Source organism: Nicotiana tomentosiformis, chromosome 5, assembly GCF_000390325.3.
Source record: "Nicotiana tomentosiformis chromosome 5, ASM39032v3, whole genome shotgun sequence".
NCBI classification, from domain to species: Eukaryota; Viridiplantae; Streptophyta; class Magnoliopsida; order Solanales; family Solanaceae; genus Nicotiana; species Nicotiana tomentosiformis.
In genome coordinates this window covers 137,399,958-137,420,317 of record NC_090816.1, presented here as the reverse complement: position 1 = coordinate 137,420,317, position 20,360 = coordinate 137,399,958, and the positions used below count along the sequence as shown (strand labels likewise).

The 20,360-nt window shown below is 33.6% G+C and overlaps 1 protein-coding gene across 1 annotated transcript; it reads left to right on the top strand.

The window, feature by feature from the left end:
• Nucleotides 1-10,304: 10,304 nt before the first annotated feature.
• On the top strand, nucleotides 10,305-11,111 carry LOC138893222 (uncharacterized). The gene has a single exon (XM_070177000.1). It carries the CDS (start codon nucleotides 10,305-10,307, stop codon nucleotides 11,109-11,111), a length of 807 nt encoding a protein of 268 aa, XP_070033101.1.
• Nucleotides 11,112-20,360: the final 9,249 nt, after the last annotated feature.

Sequence of the window (20,360 nt, the reverse complement as noted above, 5' to 3'; positions counted from 1 at the left end):
TGCTAATTTATGACTTTTTTTAACTCTATGTAGGTAAATAATCCAAATAATGGTGTAAATTAATTTTTGAAAGATATATCTTGGGGACCTAGGCTTCAGGTCACAACAATGTCTAAGTACGTAGTGAATGGCTATAAGTTTCATACAGAGGATTGCTCTAAAAATAAAAATAGCAACAACATCGGGGTGTGGGTTCAAGGTGGTGATGGCAACCAAGTTGGAGATATTGAGTATTATGGTGTGGTCAAAGAAATATTACAACTAGAATATACAGGTTGGCCATATAAGAAATTGATACTCTTTAGATGCAAGTGGTTTGACCCAAATCCAACAAGAGGTACAAGAGTACACAACCAATATAACATAATTGAGGTTAATCATACGAGGGAGTATGATCGCTATGATCCTTTCATAATTGCACATAACGTTAGGCAAGTGTATTATGCTCCTTATCCATTGCGGCGGAATAAGTCCGATTGGTGGGTTGTAATAAAAACTAAGCCTGTAGGTAGGGTGAAAGTCGAGAATGTGTTAGATGTTGCATATCAAAACGATATCTCCAATATTCACCAAATAGTGGACGATCAGTTAGAAAATGATTTGGAACATCCTGAACGCATATTGGAAGAAGTTGATATAAATGAAGTAACAATTATAGAAAATGAGGACGAGGAATCAACTGATGAAGCTCAAACAAGTGAGGACGAAGAATTCTCGGACGAGGAACAATACGTCGATGAGGATTAAAAAGTTAGTTTTTTAAAGCACTCTCATTTTATAGCTAGTTTCTTATATGTTTCAATCTAAATGTGTATTATATTATGCAGATGGCAGGCAAGGGTCAAGGTAACAATGACCCTACTAGTTCTCGGGGTCGAGAAAAGGGTAGGAAGGGAAAGAGGAGGGTAGAAAATAATACTCCCTCTTGTCCACCCTTTTCAGAGATGCCTATGTCTTATCCTCCACCACACGGCTATACTGAGCTGCCACAGCATCACGAGCCGTACACCTTCATTCAGACACCCAGTCTTCCATCACAGGGCCACAGGACTATACGTCCGACATACAGTCCAGCTGCCTCACATCTATCTGCATCACATCCACATGGATCACATCCCTACATATCACAGCCACATGGATCGCATCCACCCATGTCACAGCCACTCAGGTCACAGCCAATCGGGTCACAGCCACTCGGGTCACAGCCATCGGTATCACATCTACTTGGGTCGCATCCAGCTATGTCGCAGTCACAGGGATCACAACCATCTTCATCATCGACTCCATCTATTGCAGGCATTCGCCTAGGAGGCATTAACTCTGACCCGCCTACACCGTATTCACATGCCTCTGATACACATGCTTCGGATGGTGATGACGAGGTAGTGCATTATGATCGATATGGCAGGATCATCATAGTCCCTGAGGGTGATGGGTAAGTGTTATTCATTATTTTTGCGTCTATTGATTTGTAACATTTTTACTAAGATATTAATGTGTTTTTATTGTTAAATTGCAGGTTCAGGCCGGGTAATAAGACTATGAGGATAATCACCAATACCATCAGAAAGCTTTATGATGGCCCTTATGCGACTTGGACTGATTGCCCATTCTCACTGAAGGAGCAAATTTTCAATCAATTTAAGGTATAAATGTTCTTTTAAACAGTTTAATAATTTATATTTATGATGTATCCATCTCATATTTAACTTTTGAAATACAGAGCAATTGTGTATGGGAAGACCGCTATAGCGCAGAAGTGGCTACAAATTTTCATCATAAAGCTCGCAAGAGATTGGCGAATGCTTTTTTCAGATGCTAGAAAGAAGAACAAGAGGCATGGTTGGTTACTTGAGAATATGTGGAATGATTTGCAAAGGCAATGGCTTACCGCAGAGTTCTTAGAGAGGAGGAAAAAGGAAAGAAAGCTCGCGCATCCGAGAAGGGAGGCTCCTTACACACTGGAGGTGCGATTAGCCTAGGGACAATAAAAAGAAGATTGGTACGTAATTGCTTAAATTATTTTACTTTTCTAAGTATATCTATTCCGTTTATTAACTAAATTAATTTGTTTTCAGGAAAAGAAGTATGGGCGTCCAATGAGTCATGATGAGTTATTCAAGGAGACACATGTTGTGAAGAAGAAGAAAGAGGGGGATCAAGATAGGTGGGTCGAGGACCAGTTTTGAACTTGTTGTAATTAGTTTTAACTTGGTTTTGGCTTTTTATGTTCAATTGAACTTTAATTTGTTAGTTTTAAAGTATTTATTGAATGTTTTGGTTGTTGTTGTTGTGTTTTTGTTGTTGTTGTGTTTTTGTTGTTGTTGTTGTTGTTGTTGTTGTTGTTGTGTTATTGGTGTTGTTGTGTTGTTATATTGGTATGTTGGCAGGTGATTTAGCTGCCAAAACAGGCATTTTATGCCAAAATTAATCCCAGAAAAAATCGACCAACGTTGGTCGGTTTTTAATAAAAATAAATAAATTATTCCAAAATACCGACCAAAGTTGGTCGGTTAATGAACATTGAATTCCCAGAATTCAACACTACCGTCCAACTTTGGTCGGTATTTTGCTTGCATTGTTGAGATTACCGACCATAGTTGGTCGGTAATGTTTAATTTTAATTAGTTTTAAAAAATATATATTTTCAATTACCGACCAAAGTTGGTCGATTTTTTTTAATTTTAATAATTAATAAAAAAAATATAATTTAGTTAAACCGACCAACTTTGGTCGGTAAAATTAAATTAATAAAATATGTTTCCGACCAAAGTTGGTAGGTAAGTAATTAAACTTGTCAGATGGTCGTTTTAATATACCGACCAAAGTTGGTCGGTAAGCCATTCCGACCATCAAAACACCGTCCACACCGTAATGGTCGCGTTTTGGTTGGTAATTTGCCATAACCGACCAACGTTGGTCGGTATTTTTGGTCGATATTTAGCGAATTTCTAGTAGTGTAATGATCAGCTAAATAGGGTTAAAACTTAAAAGAAAAATGGTTCTTTGGGGGGGGGGGAGCTAAATAGGGTTTCATGCACCTTATTAGACTAATCTTTCCCCATTATTTCTTTAAATTTTTTCTCATTGGATCATAAGATTATGGTAGAAGAGTAGGGATTATTTGTGACTTGTTAGAGCAGATTTATTTACCTTCATGTTTAAGTATTATAGAAAAGAAACTTTATAGAGAAGAAACAGCAACCTAAAAGTATTATAGCTCCTAAACTTCTCAGATGAATTTATTTGTATTTAAATACGAGATCTTTGTAGCTTCTCTACAGTCTACGTTACTATAAGAGTAAAACTTGGAATCAACATGTTAAGCGCGTCATTGAAATTTCTGTTTATTAAATTATCAGAAAAATCGAGTTAGCAAATGTTGAATCAGTTGCTCACAAACTGGTATACTGAGAGATACAATATAATAAGCAGATAATGAGAGGATTTCGTCGTACAATTAGCTAAGGTCAAGTGTTAATTCAGTTGCTCTCTCTCCTTTTCTTTTTCATTCTTTTGTTGGGCCAAACAAAATTTGTGGTTTAATAATAGGCCTTCTTTTTATGGTCTTCTAAACTGGACCTCAACGGGTTAGCCCAAGATTTTATCCTTGTATTGCCCAACCAAATTTTAAGGTTTTACCAGGAAAAGTTTTGATAGTCTTTTTGTTTCTTTCTTTTCTATTATCTTATTTTGATTTATGTTTTGACTATTGAAATTTAACGTGCAAAAGCTTTTAATATTCACACATCTAAGCTTTAGTGTATTTAACATTCTCGTATCTTATTATTCATTTTAGAATGTTGTTTTCATTTCTTGAAAAAGCATTACACTAGTAAACATGAATATTATTGTCAGCAAGGAAAACCTAAAAATCAGTGATGGAGATAGCTTATTAGCTACTGGTTCAATCGAATCTAGTATTTGCGACACGAAGCTTATATATATATAAAGGATGCAACCATCAAGATTAAATATTGGATTCCTTCTGCCTAAAATTTATTTTCGCAACTTGCTTTTGAATGATGAATAATATACAAATAAAACGTTAGAAGAGTGGGTTGTTAATCGGCACACATCCAATTAAACAAGATCTTATAAGATCATGTTTATTTCAAATAAAAACAACTTTGAATTACTTTTCTAATTCAATTAAGGAATTTCTGTTAAATTCAACCTATTGATATTGAAAAGTAGCCACATCCCACCAAGTTGTGCTTCTTTTTATCTTTCTTTATTCTTCTCCGTAGGGTCTTGAAAAGGAAAAAGAAAAAGGAAAAAATAACACGACTCAAAGTTACAAAAGAAAAAAGAAGGATTGTTCCGCACGTCCACAAAAGGAAGAAAAATAAAGGTGAAAGAGATTGCAGTTGAAACGATAATAATTTTCTTTTGCCAAATGGAACCCACAAAAGAAGAAGAAAAAAAAGATGCAACAAAATTAAATCCTTATTATATGCTTATATTAGTTAATTCATTATTATAAGATAATGACTAGATGGTAATAGTCAAAAATTGGTGATTTAGTCATCATTATAATCTGACGCCGGATGATAAATTTAGATGGGTCCATGAGGATGACGCATGTTTTTTGTTTTGTCTACTATAATAAAGTAATAAAGTAATTTAACGAAACAATGTTTCTTCTGTGTTTTTTCCAATAACAAATGGTTGCAATTACAAACATTTTTCTTTAAAAAACTACCAATTTAATAAGCTGTCACAATTTCAAACGACGGCCTACCTTTTTTTACAAAAAATTACAAATAAAAAAAATTGCTCGAATAAATGAGTTTGTGTTGTAAGAAAAATCAAATTATGGTGGATGTCTACTCTTCCTCCATGATTTTCTCAAATGCTTAATGATATATTCAATGACATATTTATATGCTTAATGACATATTCAATGACATATTTTTCTTCACTTTTCATGCTTATATAAAGACCTTGTAATAGATAGGAAAATATACACAATTGAAGAAGAAAATCTCTTATTTCTCTCTATCTCCATTTCTTGTTCATGTGTTTACTAAATTGCTTTTATTTCATAACAATATGTCTTGTTCATGTTTTACTAAGTTGCTTTTATTTTATAACACGTTATCAGCACGAATTGTTCATTTCATGATCTTCTATGTCAAGACTATGTAAATTATAAGCATGCAATGAGATCAAATACAATAAAAAATATCTTTGATGATAATACAAAGATAGGTTTTACATCCATCTAAACACATTCATACTTTCATATCTTTGCATTAACTTTATGTGCAGTGTTTAGTAAAAATATTTTTTTCAATTGTATCCAGTGAAATAAAGAACTGGAAAGGTATGTCTTTATTTGCTACATCTCTTATAGGATAAAGATAATATTCCAATGTATATATATGTTCTGACCTTTTACATACTATGATAGATAATTATTAAGGTAATTTAGTAATAATATTTTTAACATAACATGATGTATTTCATTAAAAGTAAAATTGGCATATATCCTAATGAAATACATCATGTTATGCCAATGAATTATCTATCAACGCATTATGGCCTAGCATGCCTTTATATGGGTAAAGCATTGGGTTTGAGTCCTAATGCACCATATTGATAATAATAATAATAACTAAAGAAAAAATAATGTAATTTTCATGAAAAAACATGAAGCTTGTCCCACTTGATTTGCTCCATTCTTGAAGTGAATGTGATAGTAGTGCATGATAAGTCTAAATAAAGACAAGTGATTGACCAATGAATGCGGGCGTGCGAAAGGCCAAAATAATAATAGTTATCACTATGGTAATTATAAAAAGGGAGAAATTCTTTGAAGAGAATGTGACTTGTGATAAACATTGAGATTGCATACTTATTCCTGAAAGCGAATGTGAAAATATATATATGATAAAGATTATGCATAATAATGTACTTGTGCATAGTTGGATAAATATTACAACTCACCTCTAAGGGAGGTTTGAGACAAAGAAAGACAATGAATATTATTGTGTAGTTACATGAATATATCATTGGTTGCATGCATGTGATATGCCAAAAAATATTTTGTCATGCCTTATAAAAGTTATTAAAAGCAAAATTAAAGCAAGAAATTATTTTGCTTGTGATAATTTTGAACATGACAATTATTATGATATGATTCTCTTTGTGAAGGAGACATTCATTATATGGATGGTGTGACAAAAGATCTTGTAGTATAAAAATAGTTAAGAGTTCTGAAAGAACTAATTTGTTACTACCCGGATGAATGAAATTGTTCATGACATTAATATTGTAGTAAGTATCAAAAGAAATATTTTGATTTACAAATATATTAGCCAAGGTGGTTGGCATATTGAGACTATAAATAAAAAGAAGATTGAATATCTTTATATTACTATAATCATACCGGGTAAATATGAAAGGTTACCTGACTTTTCTTCTATTTGTACTACACAAGTATAAGCATGATGATGCAATCACAAGCCACAAGTAAACTAGAGATTTACTAAAATAAATATTAGTTGGCATGACCGGTTGACCATCTCGGTTTAATTATGATGCGAAAAATTTAATTGAGAATTATATTGGCATATATTGAAGAAATATAAGATTCTTCAAGAATTCTCTTGTGTTGCTTATTCTCAAGATATACCAGTTAAGGTTGGGATTGAATCCTTTGATTTTTGGAACGAATAAAAGGTGATAAATATATGGGCCCAGTCACCTTCCATGTGGACCGTTTACTATTATATGATTTTAATAGATGCATCTATTATATGGTCACATGTACATTTGTTATCAACTTGTAGTTTGGATTTTGTAAGAATGATTGCTCAAATTATTAGAGCACAGTTCCAGAATATAAATTATGATGATTTATCTTGATAATATTGGTTTAAATCCAAGTTGGTTTAGCAGAAATTGTATGCCTCCAATTATATCTAAACCATTGGTTATGAGAACAAAATTGCCAAAATAAAATTTGGTATGTGATGTATTATTTAATATACAACAACACTTGTACGCATCTAGCCAAGTTATGATAAGTTCTCCCTATCACAATCGGTTCAGGGTCAGGAACCAAATAATTTCCATCTAGAAATATGAATGTGATATATGATTTAATTATTCCACCACAATGCACAAAGATGGATCCCCAAATAAGTTTAGGGATATATGTTGGTGATCTCAACAATAGGGGGAGAAAATGGGAAGCTGAAAAAGTAATGCATGAAATGAATTATTATGAGTACATCGAGATCCTCGTACGAAAAAATATGAACTTGAAATTCAAGTGATAATTCATTTGCAAAATATTGCTAGGCGTATTTGCTGACCCAAAGCTAAATGTCATATTTAGCTGCTAATGCTCCAAATAAAATAAAGTTCATAATGAATAGAGTCCATGGCATGCATAAAGCATAATAGACTAATCGGTTCCAAAGATAAAACTCCTTGAAGAAGGAGATGAGCAAATGTTCAAGATGATCATAATAAGGAGGCAAGTGCTCTAGAAGAGCACCACGACATAACACTTCATAAGACCTCATGGGAGAGGCTCAGGTACCTGAAAATAATAAGATAAAGAGATCTCAATAAGTTATGTCTTCATTGGGTAATAGTAGAACCGATATAAAATGATCGTCGACGATATTATTAATATAATGTAGCGCTCAATATTATTAATATTGACGAGGATCTTGAGCTCAAATCTATCATGAAATTTGGACAGATAAATGATTGGCCAAATGAAAAATACGCAATGAAAATTGATTTCACCTGAAAAATATGAAGTTGGACGGATAGTCCCAACACCTGAAAGTATAAAGCCAGTGGAGGTATAAATGTGTTCTTGTGCGGAAAAAAAGGTCAAGTCGATAGACATAAAGACAACTTGTGTCACAAGAAGATTTGTAAATATCCTGGCATTGATTATATAGAGACATGTTCTCTTATGGTGGATGTCGCCATTTCAGATTTTAATCTGGTAATACAAGAAAAACGTGATATGCGTATAATGGAAATCATTGAAGGATTTAAATTGTTCTGAAGCATATTAAGGTTTCCAAAAAAATTATTAAACAAAGCTTCAAAAATCCTTATACGGATTGAAACAATCAGGGGGCATGTGGTATAATCGCTTGAGTGAGTACCTGTTGAAAGAAGGGTACAAGAATGATTCAATTTGTCCTTGTGTCTTTATAAAAAGATCTGGATCTAAATTTGTTATAACCACCATATATGTTGATGATTTAAATATCATTGGAATTCCTAGGGAGCTTCCTAAAGAAGTAGACTATTTAAAAAAAGAATTTGAAATGAAAGATCTTGAAAAGACAAAATTTTGTCTTGGTCTACAAATTGAGTATATGAAAGATGAAATTTTTGTCCATCAATCAACATACACTAAAATGATTTTAAAGCGATTTTATATGGATAAAGCACATCCATTCCGACCTCATGAAAATAATAAAGAGCTTCTTGGTCCCGACGTACCATATCTTAATGCAATTAGTGCACTAATGTATCTTTCTAACATTACAAGGTCTGACATAACTTTTTCAGTTAATGTCTTAACAAGATATAGCTCTGCTCCTACAAGGAGATATTGGAATGGAATCAAACGCATATTGCGGTATCTAAAAGGGACTACCGATATGGAATTATTTTATGGCAATGATTGCAGTCCTTATCTTGTTGGTTATGCCGATGCTGGGTATTTATATGACCCACAAAAGGTTCGATCTCAAACAGGCTATGTGTTTACATATGGAGGCACTGCCATATCTTGGCGATCGACTAAGCAATCAATCGTGGCTACTTCATCTAATCATGCTGAGGTAATTGCTATTCATGAAGCAAGTCGAGAATGTGTATGGTTGAGGTCTATAATACACCTTATTCGAGACAAATGTGGTTTGAAGTGTGACAAACTACCCACGATTTTATATGAAGACAATGCAGCATGCATAGCCCAGTTGAAGGGAGGATTCATAAAAGGGGATATGACAAAGCACATTTCACCAAAGTTATTTTTCACACATGATCTTCAAAAGAATGGTGATATCAATGTGCAACAGATCCGTTCAAGTGATAATATGGCTGATTTATTCACCAAATCTCTACCGACGTCAACCTTCAAGAAACTAGTGTATAAGATTGGGATGCGAAGGCTCAAGGATGTGAATTGATGCTCTCATCAGGGGGAGTTAATATGCGTTGTACTCTTTTTTCCTTACAAGGTTTTGTCCCACTAGGTTTTCCTTACAAGGTTTTTAACAAAGCAACCAAAAGGCGTATTTCTAAACACGTGTACTCTTTTTCCTTCACTAAGATTTTTTTGCCATAGGGTTTTTTCCTAATAAGGTTTTAACGAGGCAAATTATCTATGGACATCCAAGGGGGAGTGTTATAAGAAAAATCAAATTATGGTGGATGTCTACTCTTCCTCCATGATTTTCTCAAATGCTTAATGACATATTCAATGACATATTTCTATGCTTAATGATATATTCAATGATATATTTTTCTTCACTTTTCATGTCTATATAAAGGCCTTGTAATAGATAGAAAAATATACACAATTGAAGAAGAAAATCTCTTCTTTCTCTCTATCTCCATTTCTTATTCATGTTTTACTAAATTGCTTTTATTTCATAACAACATGTCTTGTTCATGTTTTACTAAGTTGCTTTTATTTTATAACAATTTGCTCATTTTTTCACGAATAGCATCAAGATTTTAGTTTTTATACAATAATTTCATTAACACAGTCGGTGTTAATTAGGTAGTTAGTGTTAGTTAGCTAGTTGTCCAATCATGTAGTGACAACTGTAAGTTAAAGAGTTAGTAGTAGGTTAGTTTTGTATATACTCTCTTGAGCTTCTCTGCAACAATAGAGATCTCAATCACTTAACATGGTATCAGAGCTGACGTAATCGATTCAAGTTACGTTATTCTCGCAAATCTCAAACTCAATCGAACAACTTCACAGTTGATACAACTGAACTCTTCACTTATCTCTGCTTGTTATCAATTCATTCGAGCTAGGGTTTGAATTGTCTTAGAATAACAAAATCTTTGTTTCTCGTTGATCAATGAGTTTGATTTGATCATCAATGGCAATTGAAGAAAACAACTCACCCAGGGGTTCAGACATAACAAATATGAACATTGGACTTCTAGAGGCATTCACAACTTCTGTAGTCATCAATCAACATCATCCATTATTTATTTAGCCATGCGATACTCCGGGTAGCTCTCTTATCTCAATTAAGCTAGCTGGACAAGAGAATTATGCTTTATGGAGTAGCTCTATGCGAGTTAGTCTATTTGCTAAGAGCAAGTTAGGGTTTGTTGATGGTAGATGCACTAAGGATAAATTTCCCACTTCTTTACATGAACTGTGGGAAAAATGTAATGCCATAGTCTTATCATGGATCATGAACTCTGTTAGTAATGAATTGCTAAGTGGCATGGTGTATGCATCTAGTGCACAGAATGTGTGGGCTGATCTTAGAGAAAATTTTGACAAAGTAAATAGATCCAGAATTGTGTTTCTGCACAGACAAATTGTTACTCTATCCCAGGGCATTTCATTAGTGTCAATATATTTCTCAAAGCTAAAGGAGCTTTGGGAAGAGTTTGATGCACTCATGCCTTGCCCTGGTTGTGGCTGTGAGGAGTCGAAGAGATATGCAGAACATTTTGATAATCACATGTTGTTGCAATTTTTGATGGGCTTGAATGAGACTTATTCTCAATCTAGCAACCAAATTATGATGATGAGTCCTACTCCAACTATAAACAACACCTACTATATGATTATAGCAGAAGAAAGTAGAAGATATGTGACCAACTTTGCTCAAATCTCTATAGTAAATGAGGGAGTATCTATGTTCAGTGAAAAAGGAATTCCTCAAGCTACCACTAGCTATAAGCCTAAGAAGAAGAATTTGTTTTGTGACTACTGCAACTACAAGGGTATACAAGGGATACTTGCTACAAACTTCATGTCTATCATGCATATTTCAAGTCCAAAAGGAAGGCTGGACCTAACAATGCTCCTCAATACTCAAGGACTCAGACTAGTATTGGTCCTAGTAATGGAGGCTTTGAGGTAGTGGCCAATTGTGTAGGACATTCTTAGCTGAGTACTCCGACTAGTCAGGGTGGTCAAGGAATAACTTCAGGAGTACCTTAGTTTACAGTCACTACAAGAAATCAGACCTTTTGTGGAGACCATTGTCGCTACAAGAGCACAAAATGTCGCCGCTAAATATTTTTAGTGGCGACCTTAAGGCTACCACAAGTAACTGCGTTACTGAATGTTTATTGTGACGGCTCCTTCAGGTCGCCACTAATAAAACACATTTGTGGCGACTATACTCGTCGCAAAAGGCATATATGTTACGTTGCAAAAAGGGTTCCTTACATCTTCAGTAGCAACTTTTATTGCCACAATATCCCAAGGTTTAGTGGCAACCCTAGTCGCCACAATAACTAATAGTTTTTTGTGATAAAGTTTTGTCGCCACTAAAACCCATTTTTTCAACAATTGTATTTTCCAAAATCCTACCGTTTTCAGTGGCAGCCTAATTTACAAAATTAATATATAGGTATATTTCTACCATTTGACAATCAATATTAAAAGCATCCAAAATTATTCGACAAATTCCAAAAGTATTTCTCAAACTGAATATTATATATAATTGCATTACCAAAATATCAATTAATTTGTACTACACAATACTTTATCGTTCATTGTCATTGTATTCATATACATATAATAAGAAAAATAATAACTATGATTTACGGCCTTCAAACTCCTCCATGATCAATAATAATTATGATTGATTAAGAGCCTCACCCCTATTATTAAGAAAACAAATAAGAGATCACTTTGACAACTCTCATAATTTGATATTAATAGTAAAAAAGGATGGCCACAATAGATTGGAGTAAAAGATTGCAAAACGCATTTGCAAAAGCAAAGGGAAAGTTTGACCAAGCAAAGTTGTACAAAATAGTTTTTCCAAGCGAACTAAGCTCAAAAATTTGAAACTATCAAACTGCCCAAGTGGGTCAAAGTGGAGCAGCTAGAAAGCCAAACTCAAATACCACTGTCACGACCCAAAATCCCAACCTGTCATGATGGTGCCTATCTCGATACTAGACAAGCCGATAATATCAATAAACCACAATTTCTTTTAAGTTTGAAAATATAATATTTAAATACAATAAAAAATATCACAAATACTGATACGAACACTCCCCAAAACTTGGTATCACTGAGTACATGAGCATCTAATATGAATACAAGTCTGAAAAAATACGGTCTATAATAGTCTAAGACCAAAATACGGTAAACAAGGAGATAGGGAAGGAGAGACAAGGTCTGCTAAACACGACAGCTACATTTGAATCTCCGGAAGATCAACTGTACGAGAGAATCAACACCCGCTATGTCCAGAAGTACCTGAATTTGTACACGAAGTGCAGGGTGTAGTATGAGTACAACCAACTCAGCAAGTAACAATAATAACTAAGGAACTGAAGATAGTGACGAGCTACTTAGTTATAGTTTACTTTTAATAATTCCAACAAAAAATAGACATGCTTTCAAATCTAGCAGTTTAAGTCAAATCAATTTTATACAGTTCATGTTCATGTAATCCGGATATAGAATCTTTCAGAGAATTTCACAACAATGACAGATAGCAACTAAATGCAACAACAAATGAAAAGCAACTACAACCTCTTAGGGCAACAATCACTCAACTCGTTACAACAGCTCAATCACTCGGGTCTCAGCCCTCAGCACTCACACTCAATAGGTACCCGCGCACACTGAGGGTGTACAGACTGCGTAGGGGCTCCTACAGCCCAAGTGCCATAATCCGCACGGACAACTCACGTGTTGCACAGACAACTCACGTGCAATAATATCCTGCACGGATAACTCACGTGCCATAATATCCTTACCTCACCGACATGCCCTCGGCCTTACTCAGTCCTCAACCTCTCGAGTCTCTCGGGCTCTCGGAAATCACAAAGATCAGCCCAAACAAAGATAACATAGTGAATCAACAAATATCAAGAAAGACTGAGATATGATGCACAAGTAAAATCATGATTGAGTACAAGACATCAATTAGTAAATAATTCAACGAGTACGCGACCTCTGTGGGTCCCAACAGTACTATCACATAGCCTAAGCATGATTTTTAACATAATTTACAGTCAAACTTCTTCAACACAAAGAGAGCATATAGCTAACAACAAGTTATTCAACTTTACAGTTTTATGGGACGGACCAAGTCACAATCCCTTCGGTGTACGCCCACACGCCCATCACCTAGCATGTGCGTCACCTCCAAAATAATCACATGCCACAAAAATTTGGGGACCCTCAGGACCAGATTTATAACTGTTACGTATCTCAAAACGTGAAATTCTTTACTCTGCTATGTCTTTGCCTCGCAAATCGACCTCCGGATGCCTCGAATCTAGTCACAATAATTCGTTTCAGTCAATAAAATTTATTGGAATTAATTCCATAAGAAAATATTAATTTTTCATAAAAATCCGAAATTTAGCTCAAACATCGCTCGTGGGGCCCACGTCTTGGAACCCTACAAAAGTTATAAAATCCGAAAGCACATTCAACCACGAGTATAACCATACTAATTTTACCAAAATTCGACCTCAAATCGACCTCCAAATCTTCAAATCTTATTTTCAAATCTCTAAGTTCAAATCCCCAATTCACACCTCAAAAACATGTAATATAGTCGAATTATCACAAGAGACTTACCTCAAAATTTCTTGTGATTTCTCGCTCAAAAATCGCCTCACCCGCTTTTGGAAACGTCAAAAATGACAAAATCTCGGACTCCTCTGTTTTTAACATTCTGACCAGGAGTTTCGCACCTGCGGCTCCACTTCCGCATCTGCGGAGCCGCATCTGAGATCAAAGCTTCGCTTCTGCGGAAAAATCACTTAAGCCTGCCTCCGCTTCTGCCATCAAGGGACCGCATCTGCGCTCATCGCAGGTGCGGAATTTCCCTTGCACCTGCGACCACTGCCTCATAACCTTCTGCCCGCGTCTGCGCTTGCCAGGCTCGCTTCTGTGAGCTCGCACCTGTGTTCAAGTATTCGATTTCTTAAAATGTTCGTCGGTCGGTATAATACGATATTTAGATATTTCGGTATTCGATTTCTTAAAATGTTATACCAATACTATACCTAATTAAATTCGGTATGGTTCGGTTTTTATCCGTTCGATTTCGATTTATTCGGTTCGGTAACTTCGATTTATTCGGTTTGAATAGTAACTAGTGCATAAAGTCATAGACTGTTATATTTATAATTAAGGTACTCAAAAGTATAAAACTAAAAATGTTTGTTAAAAAAAGTTTTGTCCAAAACCAGCAAATATCAACCTAGAGAGAGAAAACTATACATCAAATAAATTTGATCATTAGAAATGTCTTGTTACTTAGAGTTAATTGATGAACTTAGAGAATAAAAAAAAGTAAAATTTTAAGTTTTTTTTTTATGTTTATGTTATAATTAATAATATGTGTATTGTGAAATATAATATATATTTCGGTACGGTATCGGTATTTCGGTATTTTATTATAAAATACTTTTAAATACCATACCTAATACCATTTTTTTTTTAAAACTTAAACCAAATACCATACCGAATACCAAAATATCGAATACTAAATACCAAAATTTTCGATTTCGGTACGGTAATTCAGTATTTTCTAAATTATGCACAGTCCTAGGAGCAGCCTAGATCTAATTACTCAGACTAGAAATGATGTGAAACTTAGGTTCAAAATGAAGGATCTAGGATGAACTTAAGTTCTTTCTAGGAATAGAATTTGCAAGATCCAGAAGTGGAATTGTTATGAGTCAAAGAAAATATGCTCTGAAGTTGATATCTGAAACGGGACTTGCAGGTGCTAAACCTATTGGAACACCTCTAGACAAACTTGAAGCTTACTTCAGTTGAGTATGACACTGATGTAGGTCCACCTAAGTGTGAAGACAAGATGTTTGATGATATAGATTTATATCAAAGACTGATAGGGAGGCTATTATATCTTACAATGACCATAGTGGATATAACATTTGTAGTATAAGTACTAAGTCAATTTATGCACAAGCCTAAGAAGTCTCATTAGGAAGCTGCCTTGAGGGTTGTGAAGTATATCAAAACTTCTCCAGGTCTTGGTCTATTGATGCCTTCAGAAGGATAAGATAAGCTTGAAGCCTATTGTGACTCAGATTGGGGAAGGTGTTTACAGACTAGAAAATCAGTGACATGTTACCTAGTAAAGTTTGGTAATGCCTTGATTGATCTCATGAAAATCTAAGAAACAAGACACAATTGCAAGGAGTTTTGCTGAACCTGAATTCAGAAGTATGGCCTCTACAGTTGCTGAGATAACATGGCTTACATGACTTTTCAAAGAATTAGGGGTTGGTGTAAACTTGTCGGTTGATCTCTTCTGTGACAGCAAAGCTGCTATCCAAATTGCAGCTAATCCAATCTTTCATGAAAGGACCAAACACATAGACATTGATTGCTATTTTGTACAAGAAAAAAAATCATACAAGGTGCTATTAAAACTCACCATATTCCTACAAAAGAGCAGCAGGTTGATCTTCTCACCAAGAGCTTAGGAAGACTGTAACATGATCACTTGATGTTCAAGCTGGGATTGAAGGATATCTTCAAATCATCAGCTTAAGGGAGGGTGTTAAGTAAGTAGTTAGTGTTAGTTAGTTAGTTAGCCAGCTGTCCAATCATGTAGTGACAACTGTAAGTTAAAGAGTTAGTAGTCGGTAAGTTTTGTATATAACAAAGTATGTACTCCTCTTTTTAGTTAACTGAAAATCAATGGAACAGTAGAATTCCATTTCCTTCTCTCTTGAGCTTCTCTGCAACAATGGTGATCTCAACCACTTAATAGTTGGCAACTCCATAATATATACAACAACCGTAACAAGCTGAATAACTTGGTCTCAACGCAAATTAGTTGGAAATAGATTATATAAATCCTCATTATTCATGTCTCTTCATTTAATCGCGTCTCAACCTAATATTTAAATCTAAATAGTTAACATACCAAAATGACTTAGCCGTAGTTTCAACTAATGATATTACATATATAGATCTATTTCTTCTTTGTGTTTTATTTTTTATTAAACTGCATGAATTCCGAAAGATTGTTTGTCATTTGAGGTGACTTTTTCTTTTTATATAGTCTATCTCATTCTTTTTAAAACGTTCAATCACTATGATTTCGCATTAGTGAATCAACGCATGTGTATAATTTCTGCATTTCAGACAAAGGTTTAATATTTTTTTTTTTTAGCAGAAGTCTAGATCCATCTTGGAAAAAATAATAGTACTATAAAACAGAAGTCTAGCCATGCAAATTAACAAGATATTGTTATGTAAGCAGATTTTTTGAACATCGTTCGTGGAATTGTGACAAAAGATTCCAAAAGGATAATTTTTAAAATATATAAAGAGAAAGCAAAAGGAAGCAAATGGGACAAGAGAAGTTTGTGCGTTGGCTGTTCCCTTCGTCTATTTTTCAACTACACAAATCTAATATGGCTGAGTTAATTTTATTCAACATTTACAAACGGGAGACAAATTGGATTATTATGAAAAAGTGAGAAAGATATAGAATAAAATCAATTTCTTTTTATCTCACACTAATTAATGAAGAATTAATTCCTAGTCACTTTTGTCTGGCACATGGTTTGCACATCACTTAGCTTTCCTAATTTTTGATAAATACTCAATTAGATTTGTCTTAATAAATAAATATTTTTTGAAATAAAACTCCAATTCTGGGCTTAAGAAACTCTTCTCTAATTTTTATGGAGATTAAGCAATATAATGTTATGATAAAGAATTTTTTATACTGATAAGTCACTCAAAAGGTATCTACAGATAAACTTTTTTAAAATATGATATTTATACTTTCAAAATAAGATAAATTACGTGCTAAAACAAATTAAAGTAAACTCTCTCTCTCTCTCTCTCTCTCTCTCTCTCTCTCTCTATATATATATATATATATATATATATATATATATATATATATATATATATATATATTAAACTCTCGAAGATGGTACCACTAAAGGATGTGGTGCAGCGGATGAAGATGCTCCTCCCTTAACCAGATGTCTCGGGTTCAAGCACTAGGTATGGACAAATCATTGGTAGGGAGCGCTTCCTCCCGAATGGGCCCTACCTGACGCGAATCCGGATATAGTCGGACTCCAATACGGATACTGAATATCGGGTAGGAAACAAAAAAAAATAAAAAATCTCGAAGATGGTATAGGATAATGAGACGTGGGTCATTCACAGCTCCCTTTATCATAGTCTAAACAATATAGACACTAAAATAAAAGGAAAAAACAAGATTCTCCTTTTGTTTATTCTTTCTTGAACTACCTTTTTTATCATGATCATTATCAACTAAAATCACAACTTTGTGCACCGTCTAAACATTTGTGATTAGATAAGAATTCTTTTCTATCTTATTTTGTGTCAAAGTAATAGCAATAGTACTAACACTATTTGTCAAGTAAGTAGGCTAAAGCATTTCAACTTCGACCCTTAATTAATTATATATTTCAAGTTCGAGTCTTAAAACCAGAGAAAATTCTAGTATATAATGCTTTCTTCTTTAATGGTGCTACATAATGCAAGATGAATTAGTCAAATAGCGTTCCGAGTAGTGAATTATTATACCAGAAAAAAGAAAAGCCAAAGCGTGTGTCATTAGAATTTTAAAGAATGACAATATGCACGGAAAGAATAAGGCAAAAGTTATCTTGAAATCAAACTTTAATTTATTCCAATTTGGAAAACCCATGACTCTTCTAGAAATTATTCTTTGTCACTTGTAATTTATTTATAGTCGTCCTTTTAAAAAACATTCATTCATATGAATTCCAAGCTAGAAAAATTTTGTATGGAATATTATATTGTCTAGTGTCAACCTTATATATACAACTCTTATTTGACAGAATGAAATGATGCTTCGTAAATGTATTAGGAAATAGAATAGAATAAACAAAGGAAGTGGAGATAAAAAATTTACAGTATTTAGAAACTTCCTTTTTACTATTTTAAAGTATTTCAAATCCAGAGATATTAATGGAGAGTCAAATATATTTTTGACTTTAAATCTGACGGAGGAATTAAGAGGCAATTCTTGTGGTTGAGGGTGTTAATTTGCACTAATTGATGTATAAATATCTAAAAAATTTAAGTTATCTATACTAACATTGTAATATATTTTTTACAACATTAGTGTAATTTAACAAGTTATAATTTGTGACTTACCATTTAAATATAGTTACCTTTTAAATGATCTAATATTGTAAATATTTTTTAAACTTAACTCATATACAGTCAAACTTTTCTATAACATCATCCCTATATAACAACACTTCACTATAAAAGCCAGGCTTTTTTCGGAACTAATTTTCATGTTATGTTATAATATATGTTCTCTATAACAGCACTTCGCTATAACATCTAAAAATATTCGGAACAAACGAGACTGTTATAGAGAGGTTTGACTGTATATCGTAATAGCTCTACTGCTCATCCAAAAAGAAAAATGCAACTCTATTTGCTTAACATTACTCCTTCCGGTCCATAATAAGTGACATTTTGGCCTTTGACACACCCCTTAAAAATATACTAACTCCTAAAAAAATAAGTATTTTGACTAAATTACCCTTAGTTAAAATTTGCATATTATTAACTTGACACATTGAGATATGTAAATAAAGGTAAATTTTAAAAAAATAAAGTTAATTCCTTCTTAATTATGTAAAGGTCACTTATTCTGGAAGAAAATAAAATTATCAAAAAGTCACTTATTATTAACCGGAGGAAGTATTAATGAATAATTAAATAATAAATTGTGTTCCCCCTTCTCCCTTTTAAAGTAATTTTTATCTTTTTCTCGCGGTACTTGTTTACTATCGATTTTTCGCTCGTATTTAGCCTTAGAACGAAAATCATCACCCGATTTACGTTGCATTCCCAAACAACTCGACTCATAGATAGCAACTCGAAATGAGAAAGAATGGTAAATTTTGTAGAATTAATACTTAAAAAACATATGGGAAATATGTAGTGTAACGACTGTTTGGTTCCACCTTCCCGGAACCAACGAGTGTCAACCAAACGCGGTCTTATGGGCTCACTATAAATTGCTCTTCATTTAACTCTTATTTACTCAAATTGCCATTTGCCCCTTTTATTCCAACCCCGCCGGCCGCCCCCACAAACTTGCGTACGCAATCGTCCATGGTTTCGTATTAATTTTTTATTTATTTATTATTATTATTTTCGTCTAATATTTCAAAATTATTTTTGCATTTCAAAACTTTTCTTACCACAACAACAAAGTATGGCTCAGTTACAAATAAATTGGAGTCAAATATATAAATTTTTACTTCTTTTTTTAAGCTCAACTTATAAAATCATCGTAAGGCAAACTAATATTGTGGGTAGGGGTTCATTGACCCCGATAACTTAAAAAATATATAGATATATATGTAGAATAACAAGTATAGATTTTGAATGGCACTTTAAAATTCAAATTTTTGCCCGCTGGATTGGTCGATGTAATGCGCTGCTTAGGTTCGATACCGACTCCTGCATATGCTCAAATTTTTATTCGATAGTGGTGCCCCGCTACTTTCAAATCCTAAGTCCGCCACTGATCATCATACCAAATCAAATAAATATTTATATTATGAGAATTCATCATGAATTGATCAGTTTTAGGCTGGCTACCGGTCTACCACAATTCTCATTCGATTATTCGTGCTTGGAATCGACAATGTGAGTAAGCTCACTAATGCAGAGTTACTTCACTACTTTTCTTAAGTTATAAAATTTCACGGAAAATTTTAGCTTCTTGAATTTGCTTTGTAGCATCTTGTAATTTAAACTATTTTTGAGTCAGACAGTTGAAACAGACACAATAATTGAGGTGTTAATTAGTCGCAATCAATGGAACTATCTGATGTTGTATGATAGTTTTGTCTCATTAGAGTAATTTGCTCTTTATAATTGTACAATGTGTTACTCATTCTAAAATGGTGAACTTTACTCGTTATGAATTTGTTCCACATTTTGCAGACGTGTAATCAGAATTCAGTTGAAGTACTGGTGGCCAAAAATGAAATGGACCAACGGATATTTTTGTAAATCTCCCCCTAGATGTAATGTACCACATATTTATTTCTTTAAACATTCAATTTAATTCTTGTTTTTACTTCCAGTTTCCGATACTTCACAA